This window comes from Zingiber officinale, chromosome 3A, assembly GCF_018446385.1.
Source record: "Zingiber officinale cultivar Zhangliang chromosome 3A, Zo_v1.1, whole genome shotgun sequence".
NCBI lineage: Eukaryota > Viridiplantae > Streptophyta > Magnoliopsida > Zingiberales > Zingiberaceae > Zingiber > Zingiber officinale.
Window position 1 is genome coordinate 149,286,243 of NC_055990.1, and position 18,344 is coordinate 149,304,586.

The following is an 18,344-nucleotide window of genomic DNA, read 5'->3' on the forward strand; positions in this document are numbered from 1 at the left end:
AGAGAAATATGTTGGTGCTTGACACCATGTTGCTAGAACCAACAGTTTTGACCCAAAATTCTGTTACTAGAACTTCCCTGCATTCAAAACCATCGTGAACCCAATCTAAGTTACTAGAACTTTGTTTGTCATCTCCAAAATGTTGGTGCTTGACTCAATCTTAGTGGATTTTTTATAGGAGTTGTCAATTACTTGGCTTAAAAATTTTAGGATAAACTCACAGGATATGACGGAGGGGAGGAGAGGAGTGTGTCGGGCGAGAGGGCACGCAAGGAGGAGAGGATGGATCACGTCGTGCGTCGCAATGAAGGAGCTCGTCGTGCGTCGCGGCGAAGTTGTTCCTACGACGACGAGAGAGGGAGGAGCGGCTACGAAACGACAAGGTTCGACGATAGAGGGAGACGGCAAACTTCTCGCCGAGAATGGGAGGAGCGACAATAGAGGGAACACGCAAGCTTCTCGACTGAGAGGGAGGAACGCCGCGACACACGAAACCTAGATGGCGGCAAGAGAAGGACAAGAAACCCTAGGTCGCGTCTTTGATTTTTTGCTTTCCATGTGTTTTTTTTGTTGTCTTTAACTAAGATGATGTGACATGCCCAACTCACCGTTGCCGCACCAAACCGCAAGAGCAAAACCACATGGGAGCAATTTTGTATATATATATATATATATATACTTCCAAATTTCTAAGGCTCCAGCACTGCAACACGATCCACACGGTCGCTTGCTTTCATCTTTAACGGATGTAGCCAACCAGTGAGAATCATTGTAAAGGATTGAATAGATCAGTTGGCAACTTGAACATGCAGCCAATCAGTTACTAAAGCACATCATATCTTGAATGGGGAAAAAAAAATACAAGCAAATATTATAAAACGATCAGAGTAGGTTAGAGACAATTTTGCAAGTAGTGAAACCCCAAACACATTGCAGGCTTACACAGCATGCTTCATGAGCAAAACAATAACACCATTAGCTTATCAAATCTGCATTACTTTAGCTTTCCAATTTGGGAGCTCTTCCAGTTTGGAAAATGGAATTGAAAACAACAAAAAATGGGGAAAAAAATTTTTTGAAGAAAAAAAAATGATCAGGCAAAGACTGATATACCATGATCCTACTCATAGGAATATATAAGACTATCCGACTAAATCTACAAATAACTAGATTGGTAAGTACCTACACAGTCCCTTCCACCGCTGCATTTGAAGAATATTTGCTGATACAACTATTTACAATGAGGCCAATCACGTTGCTCATCTTCAAAGCAGAAAACTCCCTTTACAGAATCACCAGTCAGCTGAAGATTGAGTACTTCTAAGAAAGTATCTACGTGATTGATCCTCATAAACAGCCTAGATATATGTAATTCAATCAGAAGGGCGTGAAATTAGATTTCCATAAACAAAAATTCAACATGTGCAGTTCACAATGTCACTGATAAAACTTACCAATTTAAAGAAAAATCATCTTGGTCTCCAATAGCCACACCCTGCCAACCAAAAGGGTTAACTTTACAACATGAAAAATTTGTGGAATCCAAGGAACAATAAAATAAATAAATTAACACGTGATCAAGAAGGTATTCTTGAATCACCAATACCACCTTCCATTCTTGGAGCTGGAACTTCTGGCAATCTTGAAGTTGGTGCAGAGAAATTTGACATTGGTGGACGTGACCAACCACTACATGCAATTGGAGGAGGTTCTGGTGGATGGCCATAATGGGGCAGAGAAGCAGATGGTGTTTCAATATTGCCATAGACGGATGAACCTTTAAAAGGAGAGGAAGGTAGGAAAAAAAAATCAGGTATACAATATAAAATTTTCTTCAGAAAAAATACAATGGTACTCAAACCACAGATGAACACAGTACCAGACTGAGTAGCTGGAGAAAAATTGCTTCTTGCTACTATCTCATTTTGAAACTGCCTACCTGTAGCTTGATCAGAATGAAAATTCCCTCGATGGACATTATCCTGTATATACTGATATCTCTCAGGGAGAGGATAATTACCACACATTTGTGGTCTTTGCTGAGGTTCAGCTTGAACATAAGAAAAGTGATTTGAAACTGTTGGTGGAGGCGGCTGCACGTGGTAAACTGTATCTGTCAAAGTAGTGCTAACTGAGGGCTGCAAACTATTCTGAGAATGTACAAATGGATGAGTAGTAGTTCCATAAGAAGCAGATACAGTTGGTGGAGGCATCTGACCAGGAGTACTACCATAATTGGGAGCATAATATGATGCAGGCTTAGGCATCAAACTATCATGTTGATTCGTATGTTGTTGGGTAAAAAGATGAGGCTGTTGGCTTTGCATGTTCTGTGTGAATAAAGTAATGATTCATAAATAATACGGACTAGGAATATTAGTTTAGAAATTTGTTTGACTGATACTCACAAGGGCATTTCCAGTAGAATGTAAATCAGCAGCATCATTAAGGCTCTGACTTCTTAAATGACACTGTGAGGCAAGACCATGTCCATCTGAACAAGAAGAAACTGGAGGAGGAGATGATGGCAGCGGGGGTGGGGATGGTGGTTTTGCATCTGGAAGTGGAGGAGCAAAGGGCAATGGATATTGATGATTAGCTTGATGATGAGAATTAAAATCAGCAGCACTTGCAACAGGACATGTTGAGTTTATGCTATCTTCACAGGGAGGAGATACATCCTCCATCTCAAGTTCAACATCGACGTCTTCCAATACATGTCGATTCTTCTCAGAGGAAGCATGTGCCTTTTGATCAATTGGAGCAGATCCTTCAGGTGTGACAGCCTCAAAGCTTTTTTCATCAGAAGAATTTCCATCATCTTCAAGCACATTAGCTTGCAGCAGGCAAGGAAGTTGAAAATTTGTGTTGCTGATGTTAAGAAAACAATGAAAATAAACAGATTAGTTGGGTCAGGGTACATTACTAGTACTACCCACAAAAATGGAAAGAAAATTAATAAATGAATAATACAGAAGTTCTTTAACAGTTAAATAAGCAAGTATAAGGAACCTAATCATCCTACAAATAATAATCCTAGAATTACACTAAAACTTTCTGCGCCAATAAAGAGAAAAGATGAAGTCATATCCACCAATTAATACCCTTTCCAATAGATTTCACATGCAGTACATAAGATATATATATATACATATACACATCAAATGTAATTCTCCCATTTTAGATCCTTATACTAACTTCTGCATGCATCAGCAAAAATGATTAATTTATGTAAAGCAATCATGAGAGGAATTACACCTTCCATACTCATCAACAAGCATTCCCTCCATATCCCTGACAGGATCATTAATAGCCCTCTCTGTTTTCAATGGACGTCGAGAAGAAGAGCCAAATGGAAATTCGTTTGCAGAATCAAGTTCTCGCATGTGATAACGAACCACTGATTCTGGCAAGGTTTTTCTTTCAAACCATAATCTCAATACCTAGTGCAACAAATGGCAGTCGTTAGGATTAGCATTACACAGTTAAAAAAAAAAACATGAAAAAAAAATCCTGATGTCCTTGCCTTAAGGCATTGCCTACGATTCTCTGATGCAGCATTTCCACGAGGGGCAGCAAAGGACAAAAGGCGTGGAAGCACTGATTGGACAAGAGAAGGGTAAACATCGCTAGCTCCACCTAGAAATTTAAAGAGAAAGCACTACAAATTAACTATCACTACAACATCAATACCAATAAAGCAATAAAAGAGAACAGACTCGACAAAATACCTTTCTGAATGTGAGAACATTGAGTAATTGAATCCACAAGGAAGAAAAGATCTACCCTTTTGTGCAAGCTTTGTTCTCTTTCTAGATACTGGAGTATTAGTTCAATTACCTAGTAAGATTATTAACATGCACATGAGATAACCATTTTGATGCAAACTAAGATGACAAGAAAATATGACCATAACAACCCAAGAGAAGACCTTCTACATTTATCCAAATAACTTTAAAAATCGTTCATGATGGCAACATTGTGAAGTCAAAAAGGCTTCATTATCAGATTGTCAACCATATGATTGTTGGTGCTTTATTTGTCAAACCATCTATCATATAAATGAGTATAGAACAACATGCACAATCTAATATAGACATCAATAAACCACTTGATAATTCTCGCCAGATGGAGCTTAATTTAGTAACCTATGCATACAAGTATCTAGAGAGGGAGAAGAGATGTCACATCAACAACTCATGATTGTAAGTAAGTAAGCAATAACTCACGTTTTTCCTTCATGTATCTTTGGAAACCCTGAAACAAACTTTCAGACACAAAAAGTGTAGGTGAGATTCTAAGAATGATTTGGCTAACAATGAAACATGAAAGTCAAGTTACTACCATACAAGAAATTATGTTTCCTACAACTTGAGGACAATAAACATTGATACTGCAATCTAGGAAGGCAATTTTAAAACCATGTTTGGACCCACTTAGAGATGACAGACATTCTCCAAAAGCTACGTCCTACTTGAGAAAAAGCAAAATGATTAGTGGACAAATTGATAAGAGTTTGTTCCTTAATTTTTTTAAAAAATTTAGTCCATCTATTTCTAGCTTGCCACCTATTAACATCATGAGTATATTCCTCAAGTGTTGGACAATAAATTCTTTGACCATTTAGTCACTCAATGTAATTTATCTGTTAATAGCAACCATCCAGCATGCCTCCACAAAATTTTGACACTAACGGCTTTAGGCAAGAAAACAATGTTTCCACAATAATCTTAAACATCATAATTTGCAACAAGAAACTCTTGCATTTGGAGAATAAATGCTGGTGACAAAAAATGTTGCAAGTGTCAATACGTTGACACAAAATCTAAAATCAAAACAGCACAGAAAAAACAATCATGTGTTGGAATCTAATAAGAACAATTGCTGTAAAAAAATAACAATTCATATATGAAAAAAAATAAAACAGTATGAAAATTAAGATATTTGAAAGCAAGCCAAGTGAAAAAAAAATCATCAAAACTAAAGTAAGAAAAAGAAAATGCTCCAAACCTCTCTAGCCATTCCATATTTGGCACAATCAATTGCAAGACGTGTTGCTCTGCCTATACTCTCTTTTGTTCTTGATAAAGTCCACAACAAAGCTTCAAAAGTTTTCCTTGCTGCACTTGCTTCTGGACGGATAGATTTGTTTGTTCCTTTCAGCCGAATACTAACATGAGGACCTCTGCCGTCATTCTGGAGAGCATGAATCCCATCATCAACAGTCAATTTATGGTCGGCCAAACCATTACAAGGTATACCCTGCCCGGGAGAATCTTGTTTGTGGACTAGGGATGGGCTTACTACTGTATCTGGAATGAGTTTACTGTCTAAATAGTTATGAGTAAATGAAGTGCAGTGAGACAAAGTTCGCTTGAACTGAGCTGCAGCAATCAATTCTTTCATGGGTGTCAAATCTGGAGAACTGCATCTACCATTTGAAGTTTCTTTTGAAGAACAATGCCTAAATGCAAAAGAAGCAAATAGATCTAACAATTAGACCATTAAATATTAAATTACTAGTCTATGCCAAAGCAAACTGGATTAGTTATCATAGTAGCAGCACATTACATAGATGATAAAAAAAAATGCTGGTGGAAAGGTTTATCAAGTATCAACAACAACAAGCGACTACTACATCAGAACTTGATCATTAAAAAGGATCGATAGAAATTCCTACAAGAGACTTCTAAATATCTTAGACCTATTATATTGATGAAGAGGAATAAAGGACAAGTATTGAAACAGAGAGTAGCTTCTGGAGTGGTGTGATATTAGAGCAACACTCATTGAATTTAGAAATCACATGAAAAAGTTAATGTAAATAAGAATAGTAACATCAATCAATGAAGTTACTGGGAAAAAAAAAACTAATATTCAAAGTAAAGGGATGCATCTCAGTTAAGAGGATAGAATGATAGAAATATAAATTAAGATTAAGCTAGCATGGGCATGTTAAAAGGTGATCAATTAATCAAATAATAAGACATGTTGGTTGAATTAAAATTACGTGGTGAGGTACGAGGCCATAGAAAATTTTAGTTGATATAATTATATGCAATTTAATGTACCTAGACATCACAAGTCATATAAACTTACTCGGAGTTAAATGCAGGGATAAGGATCAATGTAGCATATCCCATTGGGGACTACATGTGTGATGTTGATCGTATTGCCCATAAACATTTCTCAACCAAGACCTACAGGAAAAATGAAAAGAAACAAAAATGGACCATTCCTTTCTTATGCCATCTTTGACTGATAATTCATGCCTAGATATCTCAACCTAATTCTAACAAGTGTTTATAGTAATTGGTTGAGTTTGTTTTATTTACAACAAGCTGGAGTAAGGGATGAACTATGATATTTATTAGGTAACATGCCAGAGCATATAGCTAAACATTCAACACGGTGCTGGAAACTTGTCCAACTTCTTCTTTGTTTTCTTGTATTACTCTTGAGCTCCCAATAAATAATTGCTAAATGATAAATTGAGATAAATAATATAAAAAGTTCCTTGGTATTTTAACTTCTCAAGGCATGCAACACTTCTAGTTCACCTCAATTTGATTGGATCAGTCATGTCTCAAACTACACCCAAGAATAAACATGTTTCATCTAAGTACTACCAGCATTTAAGTAATTATTTAGTACCAAATGCAGTCATTTGGGGTTTTCAGCCAAACAAATATATTACAGAAAATGCAGCCATTTTGTATAAGGCACTGGAAAGAAAGATATTGCCTATCCAAATCTTCCGTCTATTAAAATTATTTCTCATGGAACATTCTTTTAGATGTTCATTGAAACACATATTAACAAACTTTGATTGAAAATGAGCAAATTTAGAGGGAAAAAAACTAGATATACACTTGGATTCACTCAGTTAAGTTGAGGTTCACAAAGTTGAGTTGGGTATCATCTCAAACATTTGGAACCAGAACGATACAACAATCAAGCTCTAAGAAAATTAGTTAGACTAGGTAGATATAATACTAAGTAACTTATGTCTATTCTTCCTGACACTACTCACTCAAGCTATAGTACAGATACATATCATTCTCAGATTGTTAGATAGAAATATAAATAGATATCTAGAAGAGATTTAATAAAACTATCAACACTATATTCTTTATAATCTGTATATGGGCATGCTGATCTTCCTGGACATGACAGACATCATGAACGAAGTAGCAATCATCCTCAATGTGTTTATTATGCTCCATTGCTTGCAATATAAATAGCCATAACAATCTATATCTGTTGATAGTGTTGTTAAAACCAAGATAATAAAAAAAAGGACTTGATCTACATCCTCACAAGTTGTGGATGCCATTTCTCTACACTTAGCTTCAGCAATAGTGTGCTACAACACATTGTTTTCTGCTTTCCTATGTTATCAAGTTACTTCCGACTACACAAGGAATCATAAAGTAGCCTGAAGTGCTGCATATTACTTTTATTTCAACATAAACTACCAACCTAAAACACTGTACCATGTGGGATAAAGACTGAATGATCAGTTTTACCACATCTAAAGCCAACTTGAGCAATTTGATAGAACTTTTCAAACCACATTTGATTGTTTGAGACCACAAATTGTGTTTTCTATCATAAATATTTTAATTTCCTCCTGAGCAACAAAACCTAGAAATTGCTCCATATAAACTTATGTAGAAAGACCGTTGTGCAAAACTGCATTTTTGACCATTGGCCTACAATTTAGCAACATGGAGGAATATCATGAAGTAATCCACACCAATGGCCTTTGTGTATCCTTTGGCAACCAATCTTGCTTTACAGTGATCAATTTGGCCATTAGATAAGAATTTAACGGTGAATACCCATCGACAAGATACACATTGTAGACCAATAGAACAAGAAACAAGTTCACATGTTCCTTGTGATAAAATCATAAGCATCTCCTCATCCATCATCTACTTCTAATGGGATCTAAGAGCTCATAGTGTAACCTAAAAATCTTCATAGATAAGAACATAGAAAGGATAAACTTAATTTTTTCAAAAGAAATAAAATTGGCAATAGGAACAGTGGAACTACCTTTGTCATTTTTAGGGCAATAGGTACAACAGTGTGACAATGTCTGATGGGAGGGAGTCGATGTTGAAGGATCTAGAGGCAAAGTTGATGGAGGATATGAGTCTGATGAAAATTTCTTTGATACAACTATAATTGAGTAATAGATGTTTCTAGGAGATATGAATGTAGTTGATGGTGAAAGTGATATGGTTTTGAAAGACAATGAAGGAAAATCCCATAAATATAATAGCCTAAAAAATATGACATAGAAAAGACATAAGAATGATAAGGCAATGGATCATAACACCAGTAGCGCATTTTTTTTAAGCAAAAAAAGATGTGAATAACTCTAGGATCAAGCTTGTTGTATCAAGGTATAAACATAACATAAACAACTGAAAACTCTCAAAGGTGAAGAAAAGACAAATCCTTCAACCATAAATTCTTAGAGAAGTCTAGCCCTTGTGGAATACATTTTTCCTGTGAGAGTACAACTATAAATGTTCATCTCTTATTTTAAAAAAATAGAGAGAGAACATCATTGACGAAGCTATTGTTAGCTCAATATTGTTGAAAAGCCATGAAGAGAACCCAAAGAAGACAAGAGAGTTTAGCATCAGTGGTTGGTGAGGGTGTACCATGATGGGCAAGATGCCAACAATAGAGAATAAGGGTGTGTTTGGTTTACACATGTTCCATTTTCATTTTCTGAAAAACGCGCGTTTTCTAAAAAATAGAAAATGACTTTTCGTCATTCTCTATTTTTCCAGAAAATGCTATCTATTATTTTAGAAAACAGACATGGAAAATACAAACCAAACACCATTTTTCAGAAACACGCGTTTTTCAAAAAATGAAAATGAAAAACGTGCAAACCAAACGCACCTAAGTTTTTTAAGATTTAGATGAACATAACAGCGAACAAGTTAAGGTTGAGTTTTTTATTTAAGAGAAGAACAAGACAAAAGAGGGAAAAGCACTCCAAGTCAATGGGATTGCGAAAAAGGAACCAAGGAAAGCATGCTCACAAACAAAGAGGAGGGGTGGCAGAGTGGTTGACTGGTTACGAGTGTGTAGGGGTGAGAGAAAAAGGGGCATGTTGCATGAGAAGTGAAGTAGGGGCGGTTTAGATCTGGCAAGCAACAATCAGAGGCTTACAAAGGAGGTTGAGTACAACCTTAGGAGGCGGTGAAGTAGGGGCGGTTTTGATCTCGCAAGCAACAATCAGAGGCTTACTAAGGAGGTTGAGTACAACCTTAGGAGGCGGTGCCAAGACACTGATGGCTTGTGAAAACTAGGTTGTGAATGGATTTTCATGGTGTTAGGTCAGTTGTAATTGGGAGACGAGGGGGGATAGTCTATCAAAAGAATCTGAAATATGTTCCTACATGTATTTGATCTTCCACCTTCTGCCAGGAGATAGTCCATCAAGAGAGGTTGAAGTATGAAAGAAAGAGTTTGCTACACATGTTTGGACTTTTACTTTCTGCCACGGGTTGTGGGGACCTAGAATTGTGTTGGGAAAAAGTGTCAATGAAAGGAGATTCTCTCCATGTTGGGAGTGGGAAACAAGAGATGGGGTTTGGTTACACATAGGATTTGGTCAAGCATGGGTCATGCTTTGAAATCTTGTACCATGTCGGGTGACACAATAAAAAAGTACCATTCCACTAAATTATCAAAACTCGATACTACTCTACATAGGCAATGTCTCCTTCCACTGCTTCCTCTCCTTCCTCCTTCAATATCCAATTCGCTACCAACACTATGCGTTGGAACGTTACCACAATAAGAACACATTATTGTTCCTGTCAAAGGCTGAATCTTCAGCGCAACTAAACATTTTGAACCTTGGCATGGGCAAGTCGTGAGAATCATTAAGAGGGAAAGGCAGCAGCAACAGAGAAAGATGAGAAACTAGAACGAGGAGATTAGGAATTTCTTTAATAAGTAAATAACTAGTGGAAGGGCAATATTGACAAAAAGCTCTTGCTGTCTTGGTAATAATCTAAGAGGCAGCTCTTAGGGAAGGTAATTGCATAAAATGGAATCGATGGGATAAGCTTAGATACAAAGAAGTTGGTATTTTATTTTATAAACTTTGGAATATGAATTTACAAACTCCACCATATCTAAGTAAATTTAGAACTAAGTGGTTTATGCATGTTCCTATTTTTTCGTTAGACTTTTGCCTATTCTTTGCAGCACAAGTGTAATTCCATTTTAGAGCATTCAACTTGTAATGTCTTTTACATCAAAACTTGAGTTACAGTTTAAAATTCATATGAATGTTTCCTTCAAAAATGAATTTGGAGAAGGTTTAAACAAGCAAATTTAACTAAAAATTTAGTTAAACAAATACCCAACAGGAAAGTGGACAAACAAGGATAAAGAGCATATACAACTATATTTTAAAGATGGAATTTCTACCTTTTTCTATATTCATAATTTACTTCTGATAGCTAAAAGGAAGTTTTAAAGGGTAGCAATATTTGTCTTAAATCATTCATCATAAGATGAAGAATAAATTGTATTAAGAAAAATGAGTAACTACTGATAAAACAACAAGTATTTTTAGCAAAAAGCAGCAGAAGAACACAACTGTTAGCTGGCAGTTAAAATCCAATGCTAAAGCTTACATGTTACCAGTTTGACAGTCTTCATCAGACTGAAAACTAGAAGCCCTTGTTGCCACAGAAGCACTGCTTGTCATTGAGACCACATCTGTAGCTGATACAATTGAAACAGCTTCATCATGACGAAAAGGATGAAGACCCTCTCGGGCAGTCAAAAGAGAACCATCCTTGTGCATATTGGAATCAGAAGTGTCATCCCTGTTAACCTCATTCATCCTCACAATACCTCTTCCTTCCTTGTTTCCCTTTAAGTCTTTATTTGAATTGTTTAAGTGGAAGCATACTTTATCAGACATATCTTTAGTGGAGGAAACTCTAACTTCGTCTTCTATAAATTTCAAAGAATAAGCCTGTGGACTTTTCTTTTCAGTAGTAACAACTGTGAATTTGGACATAGTACCATTGCATTTATCAAGGCCCCCGACAATTTCATCGCAGTCAGTGTGTGGGTCGCTGACAATTTCAGGGCAAATCTCACAAGACTCTACTTTAGAAGCTAATGGAGATTTGATTATATTCTGCAATGGCAAGGTTGATTCATTAGTTGCATGTACATGACAATCAGAAGCATGTGTACTCTGCAATATCTCAGGGATGGCAATCTTTGCGTCAGAAGAAAAATTAAAGGCCTTTGTTGCCTCTGTCTCACAAACATCCAGAGATGCAGTAGATTTTGTGGCCTTTGATGATTCAGGAAAATCATTCATAGATTGAGCAGTATTAGCAGACATAGCTTCTAGGGCACGATGTAGGCGTTTTGATGGAGGCAAAGCTGCTTCAACATCCAGAGAAGAAACATTCAAATGATACTTGGTCGTCCAGAAAATATGGTTTGTTCTTGTAGGAGAGTTATTATTTATTGATGAATTATTTAACTCTTCCTTAACGAACGTCCCATTAAGATCATCATCATTTCCTGAACTAGATGGCATATCACGTCCATCAAATTTATTCACCTTTGACGTGTGCAAATTCTCATCATTACCAACAAGCTCACCATGCTGTCTCCCAACCTCTAGTGGCTTGCCCATTCTAACCCTTGCTCTTTTCACCAAAGGAAGATGTTCATCTCCATCTCCAGGGCCAATTATTTCTTTCATTTCAACAAACAAATTGGGTGAACTACTACTAAGGACAACTGGTAAATCATTTTTTTTAGTTTCTGAATTTTCTGTAGCCTTTTCTCGATCAGTTTTCCTTTTCTTATTGACTGGAGATTCCAAGCAAAATTTGTCATTTTTATTTGACCTTTCTTTATTATCCAAGTATTGGTCTGTAGAGGCATCAAGATGACAATCAGAGTCTACAATGCCTGGAGTGAACTTGTTGAACTCATGTTTTAATGCTACATCAGCAGCAACTTCCTTGCAACAACCATTTGAACTAGCAGAGTGTGACAGACCATGCTTGTTATTGTTTTCTGGATTATCATTTTGGCTAGTATCAGGAACAAAAGTACCAGATAGATCAGAATCAGACACCGAAGAGGACTCAAGAGCTTTTGAAGAATCAGCAAGTAAAGAACTCCTTGATCTCTTAAGTGTTGGCACAGTTTTTGGCAAGAGCGAACTTTTATGAGAAGAATCCTTCAATCTTTTCTTCCTCGAAGAACTAGTGACTAGCGGGTCTTGTCTAATTTGATCGAGGATGGACAACTTTTGAATTTGCACATTCTTCGGTGAATCATCAGCAGTTGAGTTTGCAGAAATTTCTTCAAAGTTGATCCTATTAGTGTTTTCTATTAAGTTACATGCCGATTCTAGCTCACAGTTGGAGGCTATATGTGAGTGAAACTCCAAACTGTCATTAAAATTAGAAGAATTGCTTGTGGTTCTTACACAGTTTATATCTTCACCACATGACTCATCTTCATCATCTCCTGAAATAGATTGATCTGCATTCTGCTTCTTCGAGGTTTCATAAACATCAATTATCTCATCAAGTGCTCGCACAAAATCAGCCCCTTTACCTTGACGCTTAAGCAAAAGAGTTTTCTTTTTCTCTTCAGTGAAAGTTTCAACGTCGGTGCAATTGCAGAAGGCACTAAACAGTCAATTTCACATCAGAAAGACCACAAAATGTAAAAAAAAAAAGAAAACATATGGGAAATTAAATCTATTAATAGGATGTAACATACTAGTATCACATGGCTAAAAGTAACTGAGTTCTTAAAGCATCATAAATATTTAATCATAAACACCATAGGGAAGTAAATAAACCACAAATAACAAGTCATGGTATGATCAAAATTTAGAGAACTTCAAGTCTATTACAGAAAACAAAACACATGAAACAGGTTATATAAATTATGTTAAAATCAAGATAGAAATATCCTGAAATAGGTTAAAAAAATAGGATATGGGTTATACAAGGCATTAAAGTACAAACTTGGCCATTTGAGATAGTAGATTAGATGTGTGATATCCATAGTTTGAAATCTTGTACCGTGCTAGGCGAAACATATCATTCTAATAAATCACCGAAACTAGATACCACTCGGTGCTAAGGTTCAAAATCTCAAATTGTGTCATAGTTTTGGTCCTTGGAAAGATATTGTTCCAATATCACGCTCTGATACATGGTACCAGGACATATTAGATGTTGAAGGAGGAAGAAGATGAATCAAAGAAAGGAGACATTGTTTGTTTTAATAATTTATGAGAATGATATATTTCGACCATTTCATCCCATCTGGTATAAGATTTAAAATCATGCTCTGTACAAACAATATCTTCTTCCTATGCTTCATTTCCTTTCTTCTTCAACTCCAATCCATTATTGATACCATGCATCAAAACATTAGCACAATACCGAAACACTACTTATACAACATATTACTTTAAATAAAGACATATTGCGGAACCTTAGCGCAACGGTAAAGTTGTTGCTTTGTGACCAAAAGGTCACAAGTTCGAATCCTGGAAATAACCTCTTGCAAAAAAGCAAGGTAAGGCTGTGTATCCTTCCCCGGGACTCCGCATAGCGGGAGCTTCATGCATCGGGCTGCCTTTTTTTTTTATATAGTTAATTGACTTTGATGCTACTGTTAAGAGGGCTTTTAACAATTAAGAGGTTGTACATTCATATTCCGCCTATGACTTTTGATTAATATTCCAACTAAGGTTAAACAATCACTAAAGGAATTTCCAACTAAGAAAGTGGGGTATCTTTGAAAGTTTATAAAAATTGGGGTTTTACTTGGGGCTCTTTGAAAAAGTGAGGTGGGATTTAATGATACATTTACAATGATTAGAGGGTCATTTAAGACTTTTGCTCTTAGTTGCGACTTTATCTTTTTCTCAACGAATGGCAATTTGAGAATAGCAGAGGAAGATGGGTTGAAATATGCTAGAGAAAACCAACAATGCAAGAATACAAGGAGAGTCCACAATAGCTCATTAAAGGGAAATAGGAGAAGGTAACAACAAATGTGATGGCGACACAAGGACTACAACAGATGAAGCAAAAACAAATAATGCAATAAGACTAAGTGATGGAGACAAGTGACACTTCCCTCTAAAAGTCAATAAACGCGGCAATAAAAATTTCAAAGCCAATTTTTAATTTGACATACTTTGCAAAATGATGAGACTATATGGGAAATAATGTAAAAGTTTGAACATTTGAAAGTCAAAATTTGAGAAATCAAAAAGAAGTTATATAGTTCAACAATTCAGAGAAGGTTCTAAAATTCGTTAGGCGCTAATCGAGCGCTAGACCAGCGCCTAGCGTCTAGGCCGTCTAGGCGGGGATTAGGCGCCGCTAGGCGGATTCCTTAGATTAATAAGATTTATTAGAATTTTTTAATTTTAAATATAAAATATCAAAATATAAATTAATTAATAATAGTTATTAGAATTTTTAAATATAATATTATTAGAATATAAATAAATTAATTAAATTAATTAGAAATTTTTTAAAATTTTAAATATAAAATTGTGAATATAAATAATTAATAAAATTTATAAAAAGATTTAAATTTTAATTATATTTTTTATTTAGTTTGTTGAGATAATTTAATTAGGGGTATAAAAGCCTATTGAAAACCTTATTTAAGTGAGGAATTGTTTAATTAAATAAATAATTAAAAAACTTAAAAAAAAAAAGAAAAAATAAAAATCGCGAACGCTGAACGACACGCGGGACGCGTCCGCTGCCGCCGCCGTCGGACGCATACGCAGCCTCCGGACATGTCGCCGGAAGCTTCCGACGACACCGGAAGCTTCGCCGGAGGCTTCCGGCGGCACCGGAAGCTTTAGCGTCGCATCCTACACCTGCGCTGGACGCGACCCTGGCACCACTAGCGCCGCCGAAAGCCTCAGGCGAAGCTTCTAGTGCCGCCGGAAGCTTCCGGCGACGGATCTGGTTGCGACGGATGCGTTCGTGAATGCGTCCAGTAGTGGCGAACGCGTCCTGTGTCACGTGATGTGGTGCCCACCGACGACCATCGGCGCCCAGCACCGCCTAGGCGGCTGGGCCGCCTAGGTTGGCCACCCAACACCTTTCCGGTGCAGTTGCCGACCGCCGAGCGCCTAGGCGGCCGCCTAGGGAGCTTTTTAGAACACTGTTATTCAGCAATTCTAATCTTTGATAGTCAAAGAGTCTTTAATCCATTATGTTTTTTAGTTAAAAAATCTAATATGCATATTTGGTGTACTGCTAAAATAGGAAATAGAAAGTGAGTTTCTAAATAAAAAATCAGATTATGATGCAATCTACATAGTGTGATGCCTAGGATACCTTAAGTGTGATGCCTAAGTTTCTACAATCTTTCTAACACTTTTTTATCACCAAATTACATAGTCCACATACCTTCATACAATCAAGCTCTCTTCTTGTGTCGCATCACAAAGTGTAAAGAGACCCATAGAGGTCAGCTCGAACAATATAAAATAACAATAGAGACAACTGTTGAAGAACATAGAAGGATCAGCTTGTCAAGTATGTCAAGTGTCAACTGAGATGGTCCTGTTGATGGCCAATTGATGTTACTATCTGGTAAAGATGCTAGTTGGAGCAATTGGGATGTTCTCATTTTATCATTATTCATTGATAAGAGGTTTATGAAAAGGGTGATCCTATTAGTGTTGAGAGTAGTAGTTGACTATGCAAGGGGTTGCAATTGAGTTGGAGGGGAAACACACAATAATATACCATGCCAAGGATATTGGAAAGATGAGTGATGGCCAACAGGTGCAATCAGAAAGAGACAATGAGGTGTTTGGTATTCTGCAAAAGATATTGCCCTTCAATGAAGGAGCACAATGATTGCAACAAGTCGATAATGTGATTGACAATAAAAAAAAAACAAAAATCGTTAGAGGGAGGGAAAAGAGATAGATGGTTATGACATCACTTGATGCAGAACAGATACAGAGAGGAAGTGGCAAGCAATAGGAGGAATTATAGAAGGGATATAAGAGAAGAAGATATGACAGGGAGTATAATTAATGAAAAATTAATATACTAGAATCAAGTATAATAAATAGGAAGTTTCATGTAGGCATTAACTAACTAAAAATTACCAAGGAAACAAGAACTATCGCATCAAACCAATTTCTGTAGCAAAGGCTCAAGCATAAATAGTCATCATATGTTCCTTAAAATGAAATTGCTTCTATTAGAGAAGTGGACAAATCAGAAAAGTACTTTTAGCTTCATAATTGCAACCATTTCTGGTTATAACGGCATGGAATAGCATAAGGAAAAACTAAGGGACTCGGCAGAAGATTCATTCTTGGTATAGTTTGTACCTTAAGGCTCCGTTTGGTATACATGATAGGATAGAATTGGGTTGATTAGGATAGGATTAAAGGTAGAATAAATAATCCCTCTTGAGGCTAAGGTATTATGAATCCTACCCCTAATCATCCATAATCCTACCCCTAATCAACTCTACCAAACGCTTGATTAAAAACTTTTTGAAAATATAATCCTATCCTATCATACATACCAAACGGAGCCTAAGGCTCTTAGCATTTGAACTTTATTAAGAATATTACTGCCTTATTAGTAACTACACCAAGATATATAGAATTTTTAGCTTTTTGTAGATTGTTGGTGTCTAATACCCACTAAGTTATCAAGGAATTACATCAAAATAGCCTCCCATCTCAAACCCAAGCGTTCAACAATCAAATATCCTTATTCAAGAATAATTAAGCTTTCTTCAAAATAGCTTCCCACCTCTGAATCAGTATTGTAACAACCACAGTGTCTTTCTTTCATCCAGGTTCTGAAATAGGACCACCACAGTTGTTTTTTACAAGGAAAATACTAATTCTTAGGCTAAATTAGAAACATTCTACCGTGTTGCATTTCTTGCAATACAGGCCTCCAAAAATGGAGGTTTGAACTCCATATTTTGCAAGAAGTGTTGACAAACAAACAGATCAGAAGATGAGACCAATGCGTTAGGTTACTGGTGGAAAGAGGCCAGAATGCACGAAGGAAATAAGATGTTATAAAGTATAACCGGAACAACGTTACAAAAATTAGTATTTATCATTCCATATACCCTTAAATTCCAGTGATCCAGTACTCACACTTGTTTGGTTCCGTAGAAGTAAACGAACAACTTTTTACTCACAGCGGAGAAGCCCCAGCTCTCTGGTTCGCTAATCTGTCAAGCACCAAGAGAGCCCATTAGCAAGTACATCAAAGTCCACCCGTCCAAAAAAATTAGGGTTTATTTTAATAAAAAAAAAGAGAACAAATCCAGTTCCCCTCTTGTATACACAATCTATTACTGAAAACAAGTATTTTTCAACTAGATCCCCAACTGAATGGAAAACATAGCCTCAAATTATGGTCTTTGTTTGCTCCGTTTGCTCCCTTCAAGAAGGGTAAGTAAAAGCACTTGACCTCTAAGCCTAATAGCGGAGCAATTTGAGAAACGCAACTGAAAAGAACGATGCAAGGACGGAAAAAAAGTACCACAGCGGGCCATGCCGGGAATCCCCTCATCTTGGCAAGAACGAGATCGCCGACCTTCCATTGGCGCTGGGAGGCGGCGGCGGCGGCGGCGGCCGCCCTTCCAGATCCTTTTTTCCTGCTGGAGCCCATAGCGAGGAAGAGCTTCGCAGTACCCCAGAGCGCCTAGGGTTGCTAGGGAAACTGCTTCCGGGATCTGGATGAGGGATGCCGAGGGAGCGGTTCCCCCCTCCTCTCTTGTCGGCTTTTCAAGAACGAGAAGGCAGGTCTGGCGGCGGCGACCGAGGGGTGCACAGGCATCGAATCGGCGGCTTGCGACGGAAGGTAAGGGAAGTGAAGGGGAGGGGAGGGGAGGTGAGGCGGCGGCGGCGAATTTGTGGCAGAAGGGGCGACGAAAAGGCAACCGAACCGGACGCTGGCTCTAATTGTGTTTGTGTGGGTAGGAGAGGAGAAGAGAGGCGGAAGCAAAGCGGCGAGATCTTTTTTCTTGCCTTTTTGGTGGGTCTGATTGTGGGGAGGGGTGCGATTTCGTTCCTATTTAGCCGCCTCTCTCTGTGTCCCTGACTCGCTCGAGTTGGCCATGTATATGCGCGACAACGCATACGGCGGAGCATACGCTCGCAGTCACACACCCTTTGTTGTTTCCAGCTAAGGACTACTACTGAAGAATTTATTAACACGCGGTGCTCGAAATAAAATGCAGTGGGCTAATAAAATAAAGTAAATGATACCGTT

At 37.3% G+C, this 18,344-nt stretch overlaps 1 protein-coding gene across 3 annotated transcripts; it reads right to left on the minus strand.

Moving 5' to 3' along the window:
• Positions 1 to 980: 980 nt before the first annotated feature.
• LOC122052770 (protein HUA2-LIKE 2-like) lies at positions 981 to 18,127 on the minus strand. Of its 3 annotated transcripts, none has more exons than XM_042614469.1 (12): positions 17,613 to 18,127; positions 17,222 to 17,298; positions 10,680 to 12,719; positions 5,011 to 5,464; positions 3,732 to 3,840; positions 3,527 to 3,639; positions 3,259 to 3,443; positions 2,409 to 2,871; positions 1,940 to 2,330; positions 1,610 to 1,777; positions 1,455 to 1,495; positions 981 to 1,358 (listed from the first exon to the last, which is right to left on the minus strand). In XM_042614469.1, exons 1-11 carry the CDS (start codon positions 17,739 to 17,741, stop codon positions 1,470 to 1,472), a joined length of 4,155 nt encoding a protein of 1,384 aa, XP_042470403.1. In that variant the 5' UTR covers positions 17,742 to 18,127; the 3' UTR covers positions 981 to 1,358; positions 1,455 to 1,469. The 3 variants fall into 3 exon arrangements, with proteins under 3 accessions (XP_042470403.1, XP_042470402.1, XP_042470404.1); XM_042614468.1 differs by having other exon boundaries at positions 1,880 to 2,330; positions 17,613 to 18,126; XM_042614470.1 differs by lacking the exons at positions 981 to 1,358; positions 1,455 to 1,495; positions 1,610 to 1,777 and having other exon boundaries at positions 2,008 to 2,150; positions 2,231 to 2,330.
• Positions 18,128 to 18,344: the final 217 nt, after the last annotated feature.